At 37.4% G+C, this 20,816-nt stretch overlaps 1 protein-coding gene and 1 pseudogene across 1 annotated transcript; one reads left to right on the top strand and one right to left on the bottom strand.

The window, feature by feature from the left end:
- Positions 1–212: 212 nt before the first annotated feature.
- LOC149024447 (ArgH (DUF639)) lies at positions 213–5,712 on the bottom strand. Its single transcript, XM_089143481.1, has 12 exons — positions 5,602–5,712; positions 5,484–5,499; positions 4,863–4,968; positions 4,016–4,244; positions 3,338–3,439; positions 2,857–3,026; positions 2,510–2,643; positions 2,240–2,417; positions 1,501–2,056; positions 1,226–1,338; positions 877–1,120; positions 213–431 (listed from the first exon to the last, which is right to left on the bottom strand). Exons 1-12 carry the CDS (start codon positions 5,710–5,712, stop codon positions 213–215), a joined length of 2,178 nt encoding a protein of 725 aa, XP_088999607.1.
- A 1,019-nt stretch (positions 5,713–6,731) lies between these two features.
- Positions 6,732–20,092, top strand: LOC149024446 (uncharacterized; annotated as a pseudogene).
- The last annotated feature ends 724 nt before the right edge of the window (positions 20,093–20,816 follow it).

Raw genomic sequence — 20,816 nt, 5'->3', positions numbered from 1 at the left:
GGTGCCGAGTCGTTATATTATGAACACATTAAACATGTAAACCTTGTAGCACAGAAATGACTGGAAAGTGTGTAACCGATCTTTCTCTACTTCCTCCAATAATCTGATAAACGTAAAATTACAAGGGAGATCATAAACTCCATGAAAGAAACTAAACCCAGTTGTGAATCTGAGCTTCTCACCAAGAGGTGAGGTAGAAGAGTGATCAATATTCAATCTGATTTGTCTACAACTTCTACTGGAACAACTGGAATTGAATCCCACCATTCCTTCAATCGCCTGTTTCCTTGGTCACTTGAAGGGCGGCGCTCTGCAATCTTCGAATTAGTGATGAAACACTGCAGGGTGAAGATGATGAGAAATACCTTGAATGGTACCATTGCTAACATCACCGCTACTGCGATCATCACCATCATCACATGATTTGTGTGCTGAATTTCCAAATTACAGAGCAGACGTTACAGTTACAGTGACCGTATATGAAAAATTCAACAAAATAAAATTTTGGTTTATTGTAAACTAATACAGGATTTTCTTAATCTGAAGAAAGTGTTGATGGATTCATGGTTCAAAATGGTGAGCTGGGAAAGTCCCTGGTTGGTTAACTGTTGAGTCTGGGTTCCAGGAACCATACGAATGCATGCTATAAAACATTCTTTTGCTCATCTGGGTAGAGGATCAGAACCTGCCTCCAGAATCGAAATTAGCTGGACGGTACTGGGGAGTGCATTTAAGTTCATATTTATGTTTTATACCCTTTTTCGTCTGGTGATGAAGATAACATTGAAAGGGAGATAAAAAGCCACGAGTGTCAAGAATTGAATATTGAAACTAGATATGAACCATGAGTTTACAGAAGCATGAATATGTGAGTACCTTAGGAGATCTTGAGACTAACAGGGATCGAATCTTCAATATTGTGATGTTTGCAGTTTGTGCCATTTCCTGTACAGTTTTCAGTCCATGTTGTGCTGACACAATAGTCTCCATGGTTGTCTGATCAGATCCGGTGTGAACCACAATCTTGGTGTCCTCGTCTCCCCTTCTCTTCTTCCTTTCCTTGATCATTTTTCCCACCGCCCATGCCAACGATGCAGCTATTGTATTACCTATCCACTCCCTGTTTCGCCAAGTAACTATTAATTGTTTGTGTACTAAGAGGTTTTGATAAATCACTCAACGTCAGACTTGTCTATGATCATCCAAAAAATAAGATGAGACTCACTTGTAGATGACAATGAGAATCACAGAAAGCACACAGAAGGTGACTAGCGGTCTTTCCCATCTGAGGACTCCTTGGCACTGATAGAACATGCTTTTAAGTGGCCTCAGCAGCTCCTAAACAATGAAATCAACGAAGTCATGAAATGCTCATTAACTTGATCAAAAAAAAAATTTGAAGCGTCAAACTGTAATGAATCATCCAGAAGAAACAAGTTTTTTTAAGTAACTTGTTCGAAGCAAGCAAGCAAGCAGGTATACATGCAAGTCGGTGCTTACCGTCAGGACTACCAAGCTATCACCGAGTCCTTCCTCTTTCAATCCCTCAGCAGAAGACTTTGCAATACTGACTTCCTTTGCCTCCTCTCGTACTTGATTTACTGTGTTATCTAATGATGAAAGAGTTTCGCTTTGGTCTTGAACATTTTCTTCAACCCCCTCTTTAATAACTTGTGTCGAAGAGACACAGGGGCTTGACATGTTCAGTTGCCTAAGGATGGAGCTTGGACTACATGGGTGGATGCTATCGACCTGCCTCAGGCCGTTGGCTAGCTCTTCTAACACGTAATCCCCCTTGGGTAACTCATCAAACAAGGAAAAGATTAAGAAACTAGTCGGAACAGGTGGTGATAGCCTTATCATTTCTCTAGCTGCATGGAGCCTTAATATTCCTAATATTGTCCTCGCATGCATCTCCCATGTCTGTATTTGAGATTCAATTTTGTGTTTCAGCAAGAAGCGATGCAGTAAGATAACTTCCTTTGCCAACGCAAGCCAAAGATCCCGCCTGGTAGAGCTTGTCAACTCTGGGAACTCCAACACCACACTGTCTTTTCTGCAAATTAAGTTAATTTATAACAGAAATCAGTAATAGAAGAGGAAAAGCAATACAAAGGTTGGACAACTCCAAGAAATATGTCCAATTCATGACTCGCAACCGCTCATCAAATCATGCTCCCAACTCAAATTGGAACAAATTTTGTGAGGGTGAGGGTGAGGGTTTGGCAGTTAATCTTACAATTGGGAGGACTCATAAATTATTGCCTTGTCGAAAAGTGGAGCACCCCAAGGTCCAGTGGAAGCCGGTTTCACAGTGTGATCAACATCCTTAGAAAGATCAATCATCAGTGCATCTTCATAAGATACAACTCCCGATGCCTCAAAGTAAAGAGCATAATTTGTTAAGGTCAGTCTACCTACAAGGAAAACAACTTCGGTTGTGATAATCTAAGTGACAATAGTGAATGTATATGTATTAGTAGAATGATCAAATGAGTGTCAATGCAACCTGGCCAACTTGTTCCTCCTATGTGTCGTACAACTCTTTGGGTTGTCGCAGTTCCTTCTACGTGCAATATGAACTCATCATCTCTGAAGGTTACACCTGTTGGTGTTGTTTGTTTTTGCAAATACTCTCTGCATCTAAAAATTTAAACCATACCTGGGTAAGAATTTAACGTTGTTTTTGCTAAAAAGAAATGTTCATTATCCACTTAAGTCCTGTTCTCTGTGTCTTGATTCAATCCAAGACATATATTTTTTTCCCAAAGGGTGCCTCATGACTTCTGATTTGAAAGCATGTCTTTGCAGTTTGCACCATCAGATGAATATTAGGCACGTGGGGAAATAACTTACTTGTAGACTTCTGTTATGAATCTATGGTAGGCTGGGTAGTGAAGCCGGTTTGCTGTAGTAGTTGTCAGTGCTTCAAAAGAAAATCTTCCATTTGCAACATCAACTACTAGAGGAACCAAGGAACCCAACCATACAAAAGAATCCTCCCCAATGCTTGGTTCATTTCCCACCTAGGGGGATAAAAAAAATATATTATTAATACAAAGACAGTAGATTTCCATAGCCAGTACATAACTTAGTAGTGTTAAAATAAGTTAAAATTCTACAGTCAAGCTTCTGAACAGAATTATTATTTTAAGAGACAGCTATGACAATCAAATACAATTGCAAAAAAATTGAGCTTCTTACTGATACTGTCGGGTCCAGCCTCCATTTTAGCGGTCAATAAAAGACAAATCTTGCACTTTTAAATCTCACAAATGCTTCAATAGAATATTACTTTACATTAGATATTTAGCTAGAAAGAAGAAAACAAACTCACAAGTAGTGGCATGATATCAGAGTAGAAAAGGGGTATGTCATCTTGATCTTCACTTCCTTCTGGAGCTACCTTCTTGTCTTCTGTCTCCTTTGCCAGAGACTCCTGCCAAGATAAAACGCCAGGGGGTATGTTGAAGTTAGTTCCAAGAAGATCCAATGGAAAAAGTAAAGAACAAACAGCAAGAAATCACGAATAAAACAGAAACCATCAAAGCAACACAGAGATGTTACGAGGCTGATTGGGAAGTGTACGTCCACTGGTAAAGAAAAAAAATCTATCCTAATGATAGTATATTCCATCTAAGTAATAATCATATTAAGAAACTCTTTTTCGTATATATTGCGCAGTGTCATTGTCATGATCAGGAGGTTGCTCACCAAAATATATGGATGCTAATTAATCTTCAAAGCTGAGATATAAGAATTCAGGTTAGTCATAACAGCAGTGGATCTCATTTTGCAGTGTTTGACTACATCAATTCAAATGCATACCAGGTATAAATACTGGAGTTTTAGAAAAAGTGATTGGTTCCCCGGTTTGAATTTTTGCTAGATATGCCTATTGCGAAACGTCTAAAGGTTAGATTTAACGTAAGGTTAACAGTGACCAACTCTACACAAGATTATAAAAATACAACCTCCCAAAACTCAAAAAAATAGAAGAGGAAAGAAAACTAACGGAGTATGATTCCTCATCTGCTGAAGTTGGTCTCTCCCAAGCAAGCATCATATCAAAGGTGACCCGGCTGAACAACCCATCCGCCATGTTCTTTTCCAAGTTAGAACAGATGTTAACAAGAGCCTTTGAGCTGCAAAATTCCACCAATTTTCTTGAATAATCATCTGCTTCTGACTTCCATCCTGCTTCGAACTCATCAACTAGACCTTCAGAAGAAATGTCCGCAATCCTGCAAAATTTTACTGCTAGTCGTGAACATCACCATTTATGATCGTTCATCTAATCTTATTTCATGTTGTTGCTACTATAATAACAGTATCAACGATCCTAAACCATCCATCTTGAGCAGCTTCTTTCCTTTTTCTCAAGTTAAGTTCACAGACTTCTGGACTCTAAATCTGAATCAAGCCACTAAAAAGAGGATTTACATTGTTGATCCTTGCCCATGGGTGCATATATAATTTAATTGCATGGCTTAGACTTTCTCACCAATATAAGAAACGTATTTTTGCAGAAAACCCATAAAGAAAATGTCCCAAATACGTAGTTAGCACTCTCTCAATAAAGAGAGTTGCCGAACCAAATGAGGTAGACATGTGTTCCATTTTCCTATGAAAGCTCCCTACAATACTTTATTTGCCAAATTATAAAATGATTTGACAAAAAGAAAACGTTAAAAAAAAACCCAAAATCCAACAACTGATATAAGCAGAATGCAAATACAAATCTTTGAGGTTCTGGTAATCTATTGGACAGAATTTGTTAATGGAACGAAAATATATATATTAACCACGCAACCAAGGGATAGACAAAGAAGAGCCAATGGATAGACAGAGAAGTTAAGTACTCTGCACATCTCTGAAGGACGTGGTTGGCAATGGAGGAGAGATGCTTTCTGTACATATCTTCGCTGCTTCTATGGCTTCTTTCTCCTTTCTTCTTTCTTCTTCTTGCTGGAGGGGATCAAGCTTTACTCTGGAGGTTGGAATGAAGAATTGGTGAATACGATTTTCAGTGCTGGTTTTATGGGAGAGATGGATGAGATGGAGAAGGTGATTCGTTAAGGCCATGACACGTTTAAGCAATGTAACACTTGGCACGGCTTCCTGAACGCATTTGCATGAATGCAATGCCACCTCTTCTACTTAAAAGTGATGCAATAAAACGGAATCGAGATTACGATTCCGATACGTAACATTTCCAAACTGGCCCGAGACGTCTTTCAAAATCTTAATTCTCTTTGTTTATTACCTTTTGCGTGGTTCTCGGATACTGATATATGTTATTTGCCTTATTGGAATCGGCTCTTGGATGACCTAAAAGGCCAAAAGGTTCCTTTGTGATATAACATAACATGCTAATAACTAACTAAATATATGAAAAACCTGCAAGTAATGGTGATGGTGAACCACAACAGGATTTCAAGTTTGCAAAGCAAGCGAGAAGAGAAGTAGAGAGAATTGTTGACCAAGCTGCTCCAACACCTATAAAATTAACACGAAATGAAATAAAACAAAATCCGACTTAGAACGACTGATCTATGATCCTAGCGGGTACACAAATGAAGAGTGAGCGCATTAGAAAACCTTAGCAGCTTTGGTGAGACGATATCCACTTTCTTCGACGGAGATGTTGAGCACAAGCTTCTGCAAGTTGATCTCCCCCTTAGGGTTGGAGAGCTTCTTCTCTGAGGCCATAGCTTGCCGTAATCGAGTTTGCACATCAGCTAGGTGGAACGACGGAGGTTGGTGGATATGAGAAGTAATCTATCTCTTGCATTAGAGGATTAGACCATTTTAGCGTCTTCTCTTTGGCCTTTGGTACAAGTGGTGTATAATGCTAAGCGCCCTAACCTTTATACTTCCTTATTGTTAGATTTCAATCAATTAATTAAATTTAATTTCGCTATAATATTGGAATTCAATGAATGTTTTTTCTTCCAATGTCTAAAGTCTAATTGATTGAATACAAAATAGCATTTGTGGGAAGTAAAATGTAACCGTGTCCCTTGAGTTCATACATTTATAATAGTAGTATGATAGTATGATATATATATACCCAAACTTGTTAATTATTATATTATAATATGTGTATATATATTTACATACTTAACTAATGGGCCTACTTTATAGGCTTGTGGGCACACTCTAATCCTTTACGCAAAAAATTATGCAAATATTAATATCTTCGAGTTCAGAAAATTATGTTAATCATTTCCTTGTTTTCAGTTCAGTCTACTTTCCATCATTGTGGGACCCACAACTGATGTCAGATCTTGACCAAAATATTAATTGAGGTCCAGTTCGATTTAAGTCATCATTTAATTACACTTAAACCATTTGGATTAATTACCGATGGGTTTTTTTTTGAATTTCTTGTTTGATAATGTGCTGTGAAAATTTAGTTGTTGTTCCACGTCTCTTCTATACACTGCAAGTCTGCAACTGCCACATTTTAGTGAAGCAATTTGAGATTCCTTGAAGATTTATTGGTTGAGGGTGTGGACGTGTAAAACTTTTTGTTTGGGGTTGGGGTTGAGATTGTGTGATAGACATGTCAAATGTTCCTCGTCGTTCTTCTTTGTTTTTTGTTTATGGGTGAGTATGCTCCTCTTTCTGTTGTTGATGTAATGTCTTGACCATATGGCTTTGAAATGCCTTTATATCAGATACGCCTTGCTGATCATTCTGTTATCTTTATACAATAATTGCAGTTCATGCCTCATAAATTTGCACGTACGGTTAGTTCCATGCGTGGTCTCCAGACATTTCTGGAAGACTTGAATGGAAAATGTTGGAGAGTCAAAAGTATCCCTTATTGATGGCTCCTTAGCTTTTTGGCAAGGTTGGGATGAATTTGCGTCTGATCATTCTCTTGAAGATGGACAGTTTTTAATATTCACTTATATTATTGGATCACACTTTGTGGTTCAAATATATGATAAAAGTAGGTGTGAAAAGTTAATTTTCACTCAGAAACTGAAGAGTGGTGGAAAAAAGGCTAAACCTATGATTCCCCCTGAACATTTTCCTATGGATGGTGGAAAAGTCCCTATGGAGGCCCCTTCTTCAATAATTGATAGAGGTTATAGGAATAAGCAGGGCTCAAATTCAACAATGCCTTCTTCTAATATCGAAATAATTGACTATGATGATAAAGATGCTGAAAAGATGGTGATAGCTGCTAAATGCACTCCTATTTGTGAGGTTAGCCCAAAAAAATCCAAATCTGATCCAATAGTCTGCAAAGAAATTCCGTTTTATATGATTGATAGAGATTTTGCAACTGAACAAGATGAAACCCGAACTTTGCTTTTTGATCTATCAAATTTTGAAATGTCAACAGACCAATCTAGGGCCAATCAAGTGGAGAACATCTCAGTATCTGTTGGGAAGGAACGTCTCTTATCCTTATGAGGGGAACCATCAAAGACCTCAAGCTTCAGTTGGAGAAGGCAATGCCAACAAAAGTCATATGGCTATTGATGGATCATATGGACAGGAAAGTTTTGATGTACCTGACTTGGAGATGACTGAGATAGATTGCAATGCTGAAGATGTAGACCAGAAAAAAGGGCATGCCCTGCGCATGAGTTCATTGTCACGGCAGGGTCTAGAAAGGGACATAGTTGAAGAGAAAGATGAAGTGCCACCCAAATCCAAAAAGGATTCTTGTTGCCATGATTCCTCTTTGCCACACCAAATTACATCTACAAGAAAGCCTGATGAAAAGAAGGGGAACCCTGATATGTCCAAGACTGTCTTTGGCCAATATCCTTGTCCTACGAGACGGAACATCAATGGTTTGGGTTAGTAGGTTTATGTGGTTTTCTGTTTTATTTATGAAGTCCATTCATCTTTTCAACTTCTACCTCTTTGTTGTGGCTGTTATTGTTGTTGTTTTAGCATTGTCATTATCATTATCAGTTTCATTGCTTGGACTAATTCCTTTATGGTGAGTAACTGGATTTACTTGTAGGAACCAAGCCAGAAGAAGATACCCTCAGAGGAAGTAGTGGAACTGCTTCACATATTATCACCAAAGTATCTGAGTGCTCTGGTGCTCCAGTTACATCAGAAGGAGAAAACGGTAAGCCTTTGTTTTTGTTATCATCATTGTTGTTGTCATTGCTTTTTGTCATTCTTGTCATGAGCATCTTTTGACTGGTTCCTTTGTGGTATAATTGGATTAATTGTTGTAGCCATGTCAGTGGTAGAACGGAAAATGGAAGAACTGTCCCTCACAGGGAGTAGTGGAAGCATTCTTGGGGTTATCACTAGAGTACCCTGGTCCTTTGATGTTCCAATTGGAAGAAGGTGAGTCTCTATATTATTATCTTTTGAGACTTTTGCTTTTGATACCCTTAAGTGGGGGTGAAACTGAAGGTGCCTCCCTTAAGTGCCAAAAATTACTTGTACTCACTTAGATATTACTAGTTACTTACACGTAACAGTTTTAGTTAAATCCCAAAATGAAATGATCTAAATACCTTACTAGTCAATGTACTAAACTGCCCTTGTGTTTCATCCCATAGCCAACCATTAGGTGGGTGAAGGGATTTTCCCCTTTACCCATCTTTTTCATTCAAATTGCTTGCTGGAAACCACCCACCACCACCGCCAGCAACCACCACACGTCCTCCCCTGCTGGCCACCACTGCCCCAGCTTCCCGCTACTAGAAGCACTCCCTATTTCTAGGATTTTTCTACAAGAATGCCATCAACAGCCACTGTTGCGGCCTCAAACCCTCAGGGATAAACTCAAAAATTACCAAGTTAAACTAAGCTATATCAAATCTATTGTTTGGCAAAGTGAATCTGAGGAAGTTCCACAAACGTAGCCTTAGCGTTTCTTTCTTGTTGGATTTCAAAGTATTAAGGAATTGAGATAATTATCGTAGTGAGCCATGTAGTTCTATCCTGTACCTACACTTTGTATATATATATATATACTAGTAAAGACGCACGTGCAGATGCACGTGTGGTTTATTCACGTCGATTTATTATTAGAGTGGTAGAGTCGTTTTGGAGGATTATTCTTTTGGTTGATTTTTAAGAACGTTTGATATATTGATTGGGTTAAAAATTATGTTTGTTTTTGTGTGTGTGTTTTATTTATTTTATTTTTTTGTCCTCTCCCCACCCGGGGGAGTAAGACTTGTTCCCCAGTGAAACAACAATGGCAGCAATAGAGGTGTAAATTGATGAATGTTGAAACTATAGAAGCATGCAAGAAGATGTTAAACATTCAGACAAGTTGATTAGAATTTGGTGGATGTTTTTTTACCTGCTGTGGAGTATTCTGTTGCTTCTTTTCACCGAATCGATGTTGATTGTTCAGTAATCCTGTAAACAAATATTTGATGAATGTGATGAGTAATATGTAGTTATGTTTATAGTAATGCATATTAAATGTTGTTTTTTTATTACCTTTCAATAAGAACTTCTTTGTAGACCACATTCTTTGTGTAGTCTTCTAATTTTAATGCTTTGTTTTTCTTTTTGATGCATACTTTTGTTGTGGACATCGAGATTCCTCTTGATAATGCAACGTATAGTTGTCCATGTGAGAATACTGGGTTAGGTAGATAGATTCCGACCTTTGGTATTGTTTGGCCTTGTGACTTGTTAATCGTCATTGCAAAGCTTAGACGAATTGGGAACTGCTCTCTTTTTAGACGAAATGGATATCCTTTATTTTCTGCCGGGCATAATGGTATTCTTGGAGTTGGAACCAAGTTTCCCTGAAACTGACCAACTGCAATTTCAACTAGGATTACATTCTTTTGAAGTTGTCGACAAACCAATCTTGTTCCATTGCATTCTCCTTGTGCAGGATTTAAGTTTCTTAGCAGCATCACAAGGCAATTTCTTTTCAATATTAAACGATGAGGTGGCAATCCATTTGGTGCTAATGAATTGAGAAATTCATCAGGGTATTGTGTGTCTGCATCATTTGTTGCTGAATCATAGCTATAGTATGTCAAACGATCACCTGGGAATCTATCAATCATTATCTCATTTATATTGTCAACTATTTCATTTTTAGTTGCTAAAATTGCTTTTTCTGTGATCTCTTTTGTTGAATAGAGCTGTTGTTGTTGTTGTTGAGGAAATATTTCCTTTATTAATTCTTCTTTTCCTGCTTTCTCATCTTCCATTTTGATCAACATTTCCTGTGGTATTTTGATCATATCTTCTTCTTCTGTGGGTTCTTCTCCATTTCCCACCCTCAATAAGTATTCACTGAATCTAGAGTCATTTATGGCTCTCATATTTGTTGTTAACTGTAACTTTTGCATGGTGGCCCATAAATATGATCTTACCAAACTGGATTCCACTGTTTGTGTTCTGGTTCCTCGAGGTACAACACGTAATACTTGTCTGAAGTCTCCCCCAAAGACAACAACTTTTCCTCCGAATGTTGTTGTATTACCTATTATATCTTGGAATGTTCTGTCAACTGCCTCAATTGCTTGTTTTTTGGCCATTGGTGCTTCATCCCATATAATCAACTTTGCTCTTCGAATCAATTCTGTTGTGACACTTTGTTTGGAGAAATTGCAGATACTTGAATCTTCAATGTTAATTGGGATTGTTGGTGCAACCTAGAGGGGGGTGATTAGGTTGTACCTAGTGATTTATACCAATTTTCTGGTTTAGTTGCAATTTCAAAATGAGTTGACAGTTTAAGATGAAATCTAAAGACAAACGACAATCACAAACACGGAATTTATAGTGGTTCGACTCTACGAGTCTCGTCCCTCCTCTCTTAGTCTCAAGAGGTATTTCCACTAACGGATCTCTTTCAATCGGTGGGTAGAGAAACAAACCCTTACAATCTTCGTTTCGGGGCAAGGTACCCTTTACAATCTTCGTTCCGGACAAGAGTATCCAATACAATCTTCGCTTACGGACAAGGTATCCAATACAATGAATTCTAATCAACCTAGACTGAATTAAAATAACCAATTCACAATACGAAAAGTATTAGATATTACCTATCAAAAGAGAGTAACCCTTTACCCTTTGAGTGCAAATGATGTAATGAATGAACCAAGAGTCAATATACTTCAGCGGTTTCAATAACTCCAGCTTTGCTTTAGTGAAAGCTTTAACTTTGGAATATCCTTCAAAGTTAACCGGGTTGGGAGGGCAGCAATGCTAAAAACACCAAAACTTTGCTTTTCACTTTGTGAGTGAATATGTGCTGTGGGGGAGAAGGATGATTCTCAAATGGGGATGGTTGGGTTCTTATAGACCCCAAGTTCCCCCTTTCCCCAACAGATATAAAAGCTTTGCGAGATTTTGTTCCGGACGGACGTCCGTCCCCCCCCCGCGGTTCTTTTGTCTCAAAGGTATCCGTTAAAAACAACTCAGAAGATATTCTTTTTAAAATAGCCGTTATAGTCAAATCTGGGTTAGATGGGCGTCCGTCTACCCAGACGGTCATCCGTCGGCCTAGTTTGGCTCGGGACGGGCAGCTGGTTCCGTCGGGTCGTGTTGTTTCGAGAAGCGAGTTATGAAACGGATGGACGTCCGTCTGACGGTCATCCGTGTTCGGGTTCGGGGCGCGGCGGAAATTCCGTCGTTCATCTTTTCGAAAACAGAGTTCGAAAGAGGACGTCCGTCCGCTCGATGGACATCCGTCCGGGCTCTGTTTTTCTAAACAACTTTGGGCTGGGATATGGCTTGGATTTTTAGATCGTTTTGACAATCCTAGCGTTGTACACCTTACTAACACGTCCTAGGTCACTCTAGTAACATGAATTACATATTATGGATGTATTTACATGTGTGTGTATGCAAAGGTGTCCTAAGCCCTAATTTAGCCTAAGTCTTGATCTTTGACTTGGTCTTTGACTTGATCTTGATCAGTGATCTTGATGCTCTCCTCTTGACTTTGGTTATTTGTCTAAGATGGTTTGATCTTGAGCTTGACTCTCCGGAATTTTCTTTGAACCGGATATTTACATCGAGATTTTCTGCAGTGATGCGCTGGCCAAAAAAACATATCTTTATGGAAACATTAGTAGAGTGTTTGTCATCATCAAAACTGATTTGAGACTGATGTGGCAAATGCTGACTTGGCATTTTCCAACAGGGATTTTAAATCTTGAACGTGTTGTTCTTCTTTCTGGCAATATTGAAGCTGCAACTCCAGATGTTGCTGTTGCAATAGCTATTCCATTTTCTGCTCTTATTTTTGCTAGTATTGCCTTGTATAGAAATGTTTTTCCTGTTCCTCCTGGTCCATTAATAAAGAATGTCCCCCAAGTATTGGCTTTAACTGCTTCTAGAATGATATTGTATGCCCTTTTTTGTTCGCTATTCATTATGGTTGGTGCCTCATAATCTTCTATTGGAATTTGGATTGCATATTCATCTTGAATTTCCTTAAAACGGTTTGCAATTGTTTCATTACTTTGTCCTTGAAGCTTTGGGAGATCATATTGGTCTATATTGTGGCCCATTGACTGTAAGAATTGATGAACACTTTTCAAGGTTTCATTACTTTTATCTTTTATGCATGCCGTTGGTGTATTGAAGTCTTCAGATAAAGCTTCAAAATGTTCTTCCCATAGTTTTTGAACATCTGCTGGTTTACAATAGACCAATATTGTTGCAAATAGTTTTTGGACCATTATTGGCATGTTGAATAATGTGCTATCTCTTAGGTACTCAGAAATTGCATTGTCGCTTTTTAGTAGTCCTATTCTTCTTGCAGCTTCTTGGAAAGTGTTGCATTGTTCTCCATTTATATACATAAGATTTACAAATGATATTGCTCCTCTGATGTTATTCAATAGCATTCTCAAATAAAATCGTTCTCCTTCAATTGGGTTAACCAAGTTGATTCTTCCAATTGCCTCCTTAATTTTTCTTCTTGTCCAACATTTTGTTAGATTATTCCACACAAAATTCTCTGGGAGTTCTTTATATGAATAGTTCTTCGCATCTTCACATACTGTGTTCATTCTAAAGAATTCAGTCAACATTGTTCTTGCTGTATTATCAGATTGAATGACATTAATGAGATCTCTATTCTTTCAGTACCAAACAAGTTGTTTGTTTGGTAGATGCAATTGGAGGTTTATCACATAAGGGAGCATCTCATTTAAATTGTATTCAAAGATTCTCCACATTGCTTCTGGTGCTGATACCCACCTTGCATCCCTATATTGCTTTATTTCATCCATTAGATAATCTTCAGTGTTGTATGCTAGGGAAATTGCAACCCGGTCATGCCTTTTATATACATACTTATAGAGATATTTTACTTGATCAATTAATAATGTCGTCACCATAAACTTTATTTTATTAATAAAATGTCAATTTTAAAAATGATATAAGGGTTATTAGCACCTCATCATTGTTCACTGATTTCATTCATTCAAAAATGAAAAACGGTTATAAGAGTTATCAATTCAATCCACTTACCATAATGGTGGATTCTCCTCATAATTTACTGAAATTGTGGATTCTTCATTGTGGATTATAATTGAATTTAATTCCATATGAGGATCATCTCCATAATTGAATGATAATATGATAATTTAATTTGATTCATCTCCAAATTTGAATGAAATATAATGAATTCAATAATTGTCAATTTGAATAATAATTAAATTTGAAATAAAATGTCAATTTTAAAAACTCAATAATTGGTATTTACAACTGTAGACATACTTCTCAATTAATGCAAATTAAAATTGTGTCAATTCAGAGGGGTAATTGTGGAATACTAAATGTAGCCATCTACAATTGAGTTCATACTTTTAATATAGTAGTATGATATCTTTTAATATAGTAGTATGATATGATATATATGGACCTATATCAAGGGTCAATCATCAAATTTACTCAAACATGGTATCAGTTGCTTGGGTTTGACCATGGTGTGTACAAAATATCATCTTGGTTTTTCGTGTTCTGGTTCATTTATTGAACCTACTCTTCTTGAACCTTGTGACACAAGTTTCTTCAATCAAGATCTGCGTTACACATTAATTTGAGAACATAATATCACGATGCATGCATTAATTTTGGCCTAATTATGGCAGATCTTCTGCGATCTTTTTAACTAAAACTATTTTGAATCCCCTTTGGTGTCTCTTTCATCGGTCACTGTAACCATTAATGCCCTGCTCTTTCTTCTTCGTTCATCATCTCTACTTCTTTTGGAGTGCTGAGGATACAGAACTCAAAAGAATTGAAGGTCCTCATCCTCCCTTCAGTTCTCTCTTTTTTTCCTCTCATGTTTTAAGAATCAAAGAGTTGTCAAGGGTCAGGATAGACGTAGAGGGGCATGGAAATACAACAGAGGGCGTCCAGGAGCAAGATGAGTATGAAAGAAGAGCCCTTCGATCCCAACTTTAGGTTGTGAGGAACCGTATTCATGGTGCGTGCAGCTCTATTTGTATTTTCTTTTCAAATTTCCACCCATACTTTATTAATCTTTCGGGGCAAGGATTTGTCCTATAAGGGATATATTTGATTGTTCTACTTGTTGGTTGTGATATTTGATTGCTAAATGGATTTTTTTTTAATGTATTCCACATGGAAAAGAAGAACTTTCTCGAGCAAAACTTCTTACGTCAAAGAAATCCTTGGTACACTGGATGGCCTTGCAAATAGAGGTACTTAAAAAGAAACTTCAGGGTTTAAACCCAAGATAACTAAAATAGATTGTTGCAGGAGTTTGCTTTGTTTCAGCTAAAACTTTTTTAACAAAGGGTGGGGGGAGTTTATTTTATTTTTCATATGAGACTGGGCTTCCTAGGGAGGAAGGTTGACGGGCTCCTCTTAGCATTAATTTAGTATTGAGGGTCGGAAATACCGGTTCTTTCATGACAGAAGGGCATTTTAACCCCTTGAGAAAGGAAACTACAGTCGTTGTTACAGCTTACACTTTTTTTGTATGTGCTAAAAAGCTTATATTTGTTTGCCTTCTTGTCAGCTGTTTGGATTTTAGTACAGAAGCCCAGAGAACAGGTTGCAGATGTAGAGGCTCTACTGGAAATTGTCAAAAGTGTGGTACTTTCTGTTAATGCAAAAGGAAATGAGGGAGTAACTCTGTTGGATTTTGTTACTTGTCTTCTCAAAAAGTTTGGGTGAGGTGGAGGGGGAGCTAATCATGATAATTATCGGAATTCAATGGCTAGGAGTGATATTGGCAAGACTCTTGATCATATTTTTGCAACGATCCCTGGATGCTGCACAATGTGAATAATAATCAAACCATTGTTTTATAATTGTTTATAATTGACAATTTAATTGCTTGCTTGATTTCATCTAGACATTTTACATTTTTTGGGTGTCATGGATACTTACTTTCTTGAGTCCAGTGTCTTCCTCTTCAACTTTTCCTCTCTGGATTGCCATTCCCGAGCCCTAGAAGGATCTCCTTGGTCTGTTGGCAGGTCCCAAATCTTCATTAAGCCTTGGACCCCCTCCTCCCCCGTTCGACTTCAACACTCTTTCCCTATGGATTAATCTCCCTGGTCTCCCTCTTGAGTTTTGGAATAGTGATTGCCTCATCTGAATTGGGAAGCCTTTGAGAACCGACAGCAAGACTCTCAAGATGGAAACACTTTCATTCACTCGCATTTGTGTGGATTTCTCAGCTTCTAAAGCCCTCCCAGTGTTAGTCCTTATCGCCAACGACTTCGATCTGAGTTATGAGCAAACTATGGTGTATGATTGGATCCCCTTTCACTGCAGCCTTTGTTTGTCATTTGGACATGAAGATGCCTCCTGCTTTGCTACAGCTCCTATGTCAACCTTTGCAAGATCACATCCTCTTCCTGCTGCAACACTGCTTGATGATTCACCCTCAATTGAGAAGATGGCTCTAACCTAATCCCCCTCAAAAAATTATAGATGTGTTGGAAACGATTATAGTCTCAAAGAACTCCAAGCTTGATCAGGTCACCAAAAGAGTTGAACCCTCAAAGCTTGCTCTAGCCATATTTTACCGGAGAAATAGAAGAAAGGAAAAAAGTCTGCCACCGCCTGCAAATTATGTTGGAGAGTATGTTGTTCCAGAGGCAATTAGTGGTTAGAAAATAGAAGAAGAAGAAGAAGACAGTAGTCTACTTGCAAATTGATCTCTCCACCTACAACTCTACAACAGCTCATGGTGCGAGAGAGACGGAGGAGAGGGAACATCGCGGGTACAAGGTTGGGAGTAAAATGAAAAGAAATCTTTGGTATCCATATTTAGAACCGGGTCACAAAACAGGGTTTTTTTTTTTTTTTGTTAAAATGGGTCATAAGGTGGGTCAATTTCACTTAAAACCCTCCTTCTAATCTGAACTGTCTAATAGGAATATGCCACGTGTCAACTTTTGATTCCGCACTGCTGTGCACAATAGAAGATTTTTTTCCCTGGGTTTTTCATCCCATAGGTTTGCCTTGTTGGCCAATTTAATGAGCCTAAAATGTGGTAGAAATTGGACTTAATTACTTCATCAGTCTGCTTAGAATCTGATCAGTTTCTTTCATTATTTTATTCCCGTAGTCAGTTTATTTTACCTTTTTAGTTAAGAATTGGGTTAAGAGTTTCCTTTTTAGTGTCAGAGTCTGTTGTAAGTTTAGAAGGGATTGCAGTGTTGTACATGAATTTTATTAGTAAGACCAGAGAAAGGGGAAAAAAGAAGGGGAAAAATAGAGGGAAAAATAATAATAATAATAAGAAGAAAAACATTGGGTTGTGCTTTGTTTTTGATGGAGTATGTTCAGATGCCATTGGTGAGAGGCCAAATATGTTGAGTGGCTGTGGGGCAAGAGACCTAAAGTTTAAGATTTGATCCAATCCTATCCTTCTTTTTTCTCTATTTTTCCTTCTTTGCCGTCTTATGGATATGAGAGAGAACATCCTGGACCACGATATGGGAGCTTGATCCATGGTCAAAATCTCAAAGATGTTGAAATAACATGTTAGACATATGCATGTCTGTTGTCTATAGCTCAGCATCTCAATTGCATGTTTACCTTGTTTAGAAATTGACAAAATTGTTATAGCATTTTCTTCATTTAGTTTTCCGTTTTTGTTAATGTTGTGTTCTTTGAACCAAACTATAGTACAAGGTCCATTCTTCAACTCCAAACTGGTCTTAGATGAGTCAGCTTCATCTTTGCATGATTAATTGCTTAATTTTGAGTTGGCAGTCATTTTGGAAGATTCTCCTCGAATCCTTGCAGGGAGGGTGGACCCTGGTGCAATGGTAAGGTTGCTCCAGTGTGACCAATGGTCATTGCTATGAGTCTCTGGAAAAATCTCCAAAATTAGGAAGGCTACATATATTGTGACTGCTAAAGACCTCACAGTAGTGGGAGCCTTGTGCACTGGTTATACCATTTTCTGAATGACGCAGCTGAGTTTTGTTGCATAGGGGCATTAGCCAAGTTGTCCAGTGGCTCTCCTTAGAGGAGTGGATAGGGGGCATTTCTTACCTATTTTTCTAACTGGATAGATTATCATTGAACTCTAATGAGCTGCCAAATTATTTCAATATCTGGTATGCATATGTGGATGGGAGAAAAGTTAGTAAAGTGACAAGAAAGGCTGTTCTATTATTCGATCTGGAAGATGTCCACACAAACAAATTTTATGATATTTACTTCAGTTATCTGGCTGGGGTCTCCCCTACATTTCCCCATTAAAATGTATTCAAGCTTTATCTCATGTTGTAGTGCTTTCCTGACTTGTATGGCAGTATAAAATATCTGATCTCTATGTATCCATGTAAAGTTTGACCATGTATCTCTAAGAGCCAAATCTGATATTAGGTCTGTTAGAAGCCTCAGAGCAAAAGATATTGGAGCCTTTGATTCTGAAATTGGTTCCCATCCATGAGAAAAAAATTATAGAATCAAAGGAGGTTTAAGATAGTTGTATCTGACATGTATTTTAGTGTTTATGTAGCAAATACAGTTATTTAGATTTTATATACTGGTTGGATTATTCATCTTTGCGTGGGTGTTTTTTCTTGGTAATGAGCACCCCATGGGACTCTCTAAATGACTAAATATACCTCTATAGGTTTATTTAGAACTCATAACTTTCTTTTGATTGCCCGTTGTTTTTACGATAATTCCTTGAATCGAGTATAAAAAGTTTTAATGATAATATGAAAGTGACTTGTATGTTATTGTGATATACTGTCACCGTCTTTGTTGTGAAATAAGAGGACTCCCTCACTGGGGAAAAAGAGTCATCACAGGGCACAATGGCTCTGCTGGATTTTTTTTTATTTTTTTTCTTTTCTTTTCTTTTTATTTCTTGTTTTATTTTTCATTTTGTAATGAAGGAACCTATAATGAACTTGTGGTGAGCCACTAGGGGATGTTAGCCTCATGATCTCATCCCCATGAGTTGAAACATGAATGCCTTTAAAAAGCCCAAGGTAGAAAGTCTTGCAGATGCAATGGATATGATAAGTTAGTTTAAGGGATGTGAATCATTGCTAGACTTGATAAACCATTTGCTTTCTATCATTTTTGTGTTATTTTGTGAATCAGTGTGGCATAACACATTTTCCTTCATAATTTCCAAACATATTTTGGCTACAAAACTCTTTGGATTACTAGCAGATCACTTTTGACCTTTATTTGTTGAAAAAGAAAAGCATAAGTATAGCTAAAAATTATTTAAGTAAAATCATGCATCATTAAAAATCTATACTTTGCTTCATCTAATTACATTGAGAGCCAAACGTCCACGTGCATTTGCACGTGTGTTTTTATTAGTGTGTGTGTATATATATATATATATTGCATTTTATTGAAAGTGGATTACTAGTAATTTTTTTTCATTTAAAGGAGAAGACAAGAAGTTTTACCCTTGCTTAAGGTTTTTTTTTTTTTTTTGGTACTAAAACTCAAGAATTTTTATTCAACTTCGAAACTGAAGTTTCTTTTAATGATCATTACTAGTAGTGAGAGTTACATCCACGTCGTCTTCATTAAGAGATATTAATTATTACCAATCGAGCAACCTAGCCATGATAATAAATATCTAAAATCATACTACTATATAAAAGTAAAACCTTAATTCAGTTATAGTATGCGTTTTCACTAGACCAAAATACCCTTTTCTAACCATAGACACCCCTTCCTAATAAATAAATACTCTTTCAAATATCTCAGATTCATATTCACAATTCATCTCTTGAAAATACCTATTTGCAACTATTACATCTCTTCGGCAAAAAACCCAAAAAATAAATACTTAACCGTACAAATTTAAAATCCCCTACTTGTTCTTAAATGTCACATATTTTAATATAGACACATTTTCCTAAAGTATACATAACCTTTCAAATATCTCAGGTTCATATTCACAATCCACCCCTTAAAATTACCCATTTTCAACCGTTATATCTCTTTGTTAGAGACTAGTATTATACTATGTAGTAGTTGTGTATTTTTCACATATACTATATCGTATATTGTACTTTATACTCATGATATATATATATATATATATATATGTGTGTGTGTGTGTGTGTGTGTGTGTGTTGAACTCTCTGAGAGTCATACAAGTCATTCTTATTTCAACATCTAACATGGTATCTCAGAGCGGGTATTACGATCTTGGATTCTAGGCTTCTCTCTGGCGATTCTTGGTCTCTTCTCTTCAACGATTCTTCTCAAGTGTTCATGCTCTTTGTTTGTGGAGGTTCTGCTCAAGCCTTTTGTGTTCTGCGTCTGTGCCGATTTTGATTGCAGAGAAGATTTGGAAACTCTCCTGCTGTTCTTCCTTTGAATTGTTTCAGTTTGTGTGATTCTTCATGTCACTGATCTTTTTTTTTTTGCGGTTTCTGGTTTTTGAAGAGCTTCTTGCTCTGTTTTTCGAGCTGCTCTTTCTCTTCTGCGTTTTTGGTATTGCAGATCTTTTGCTATTTTTTAGATCTGTTGAAGTTTCTATTCTCTTTTTTGGAGTTGTGTTTTTCAGATATACTGTGTTTCTACTTTGCTTGGTGTTTCAGCTCTGCTGCAGTTTTTCAGATCTGCTGAATTTTCAAATCTGTTTTTCAAACTATGTTTTTCAGTTCTGTTCTTGCGATTCTAGTTCTGTTGTGTTTCTTTGATCGTTGCTTTGGTTCACTTTTGCAAATGGTTTTTGCTTTGCAACTTCTTATTTTTCCAGTTCTTCAAGTGATTCTTCTTGATTGATTTTCATCTTCTGGCTTCTGAGATGGCTTCTACTTCCTCCACCTCTGTTGATCCTTCATTGTCTGATGCTACCTCTTCTTTTTCGGTGTCTCATGCGCATCATTATCTCCCTGTTAAACTGCATTCCACCAATTACTTGGTTTGGAGGTCGCAATTCATTCATGTTCTTCGCACTACAGGTTTGATGGGATTCGTTGATGGCACTAATCCTTGTCCCTCACCTTTTCTTGATTCTGAGACTACGTCCTCGACCTCTAATCCTGCCTATTTTACATGGCATAAGCATAATCAAATGTTGTTATCTTGGATCTTGGCTTCTTTAACGAGTCTTGTACACTCTCAGGTTGTTAATATCTTCACTTCTCATGGTGTTTGGTCTTCTCTCGCTTCAACTTACGCATCCTCTTCTCAAGCTCGCATTATGCAGCTCAGGATGCAGCTTCATAGCTTGCAAAAAGGCTCTGACTCAATTTCAGCTTATCTTCTACGGGTCAAACAACTTACAGATTCTTTGGCTCTTGCCTTTCAACCTGTTTCAAAACCTGAACTTGTTCTTTTTATTTTGGGAGGCCTTAGACCTGAGTTTCAAGCTTTTGTGATTGCTGTTACTACACGTGAGA

Source organism: Hakea prostrata, chromosome 2, assembly GCF_041222555.1.
Source record: "Hakea prostrata isolate BN-2017 chromosome 2, UWA_Hpros_2, whole genome shotgun sequence".
Taxonomy (NCBI): Eukaryota; Viridiplantae; Streptophyta; class Magnoliopsida; order Proteales; family Proteaceae; genus Hakea; species Hakea prostrata.
The sequence above is the reverse complement of the archived record's forward strand: the minus strand, read 5'-3'. Positions and strand labels throughout refer to the sequence as shown.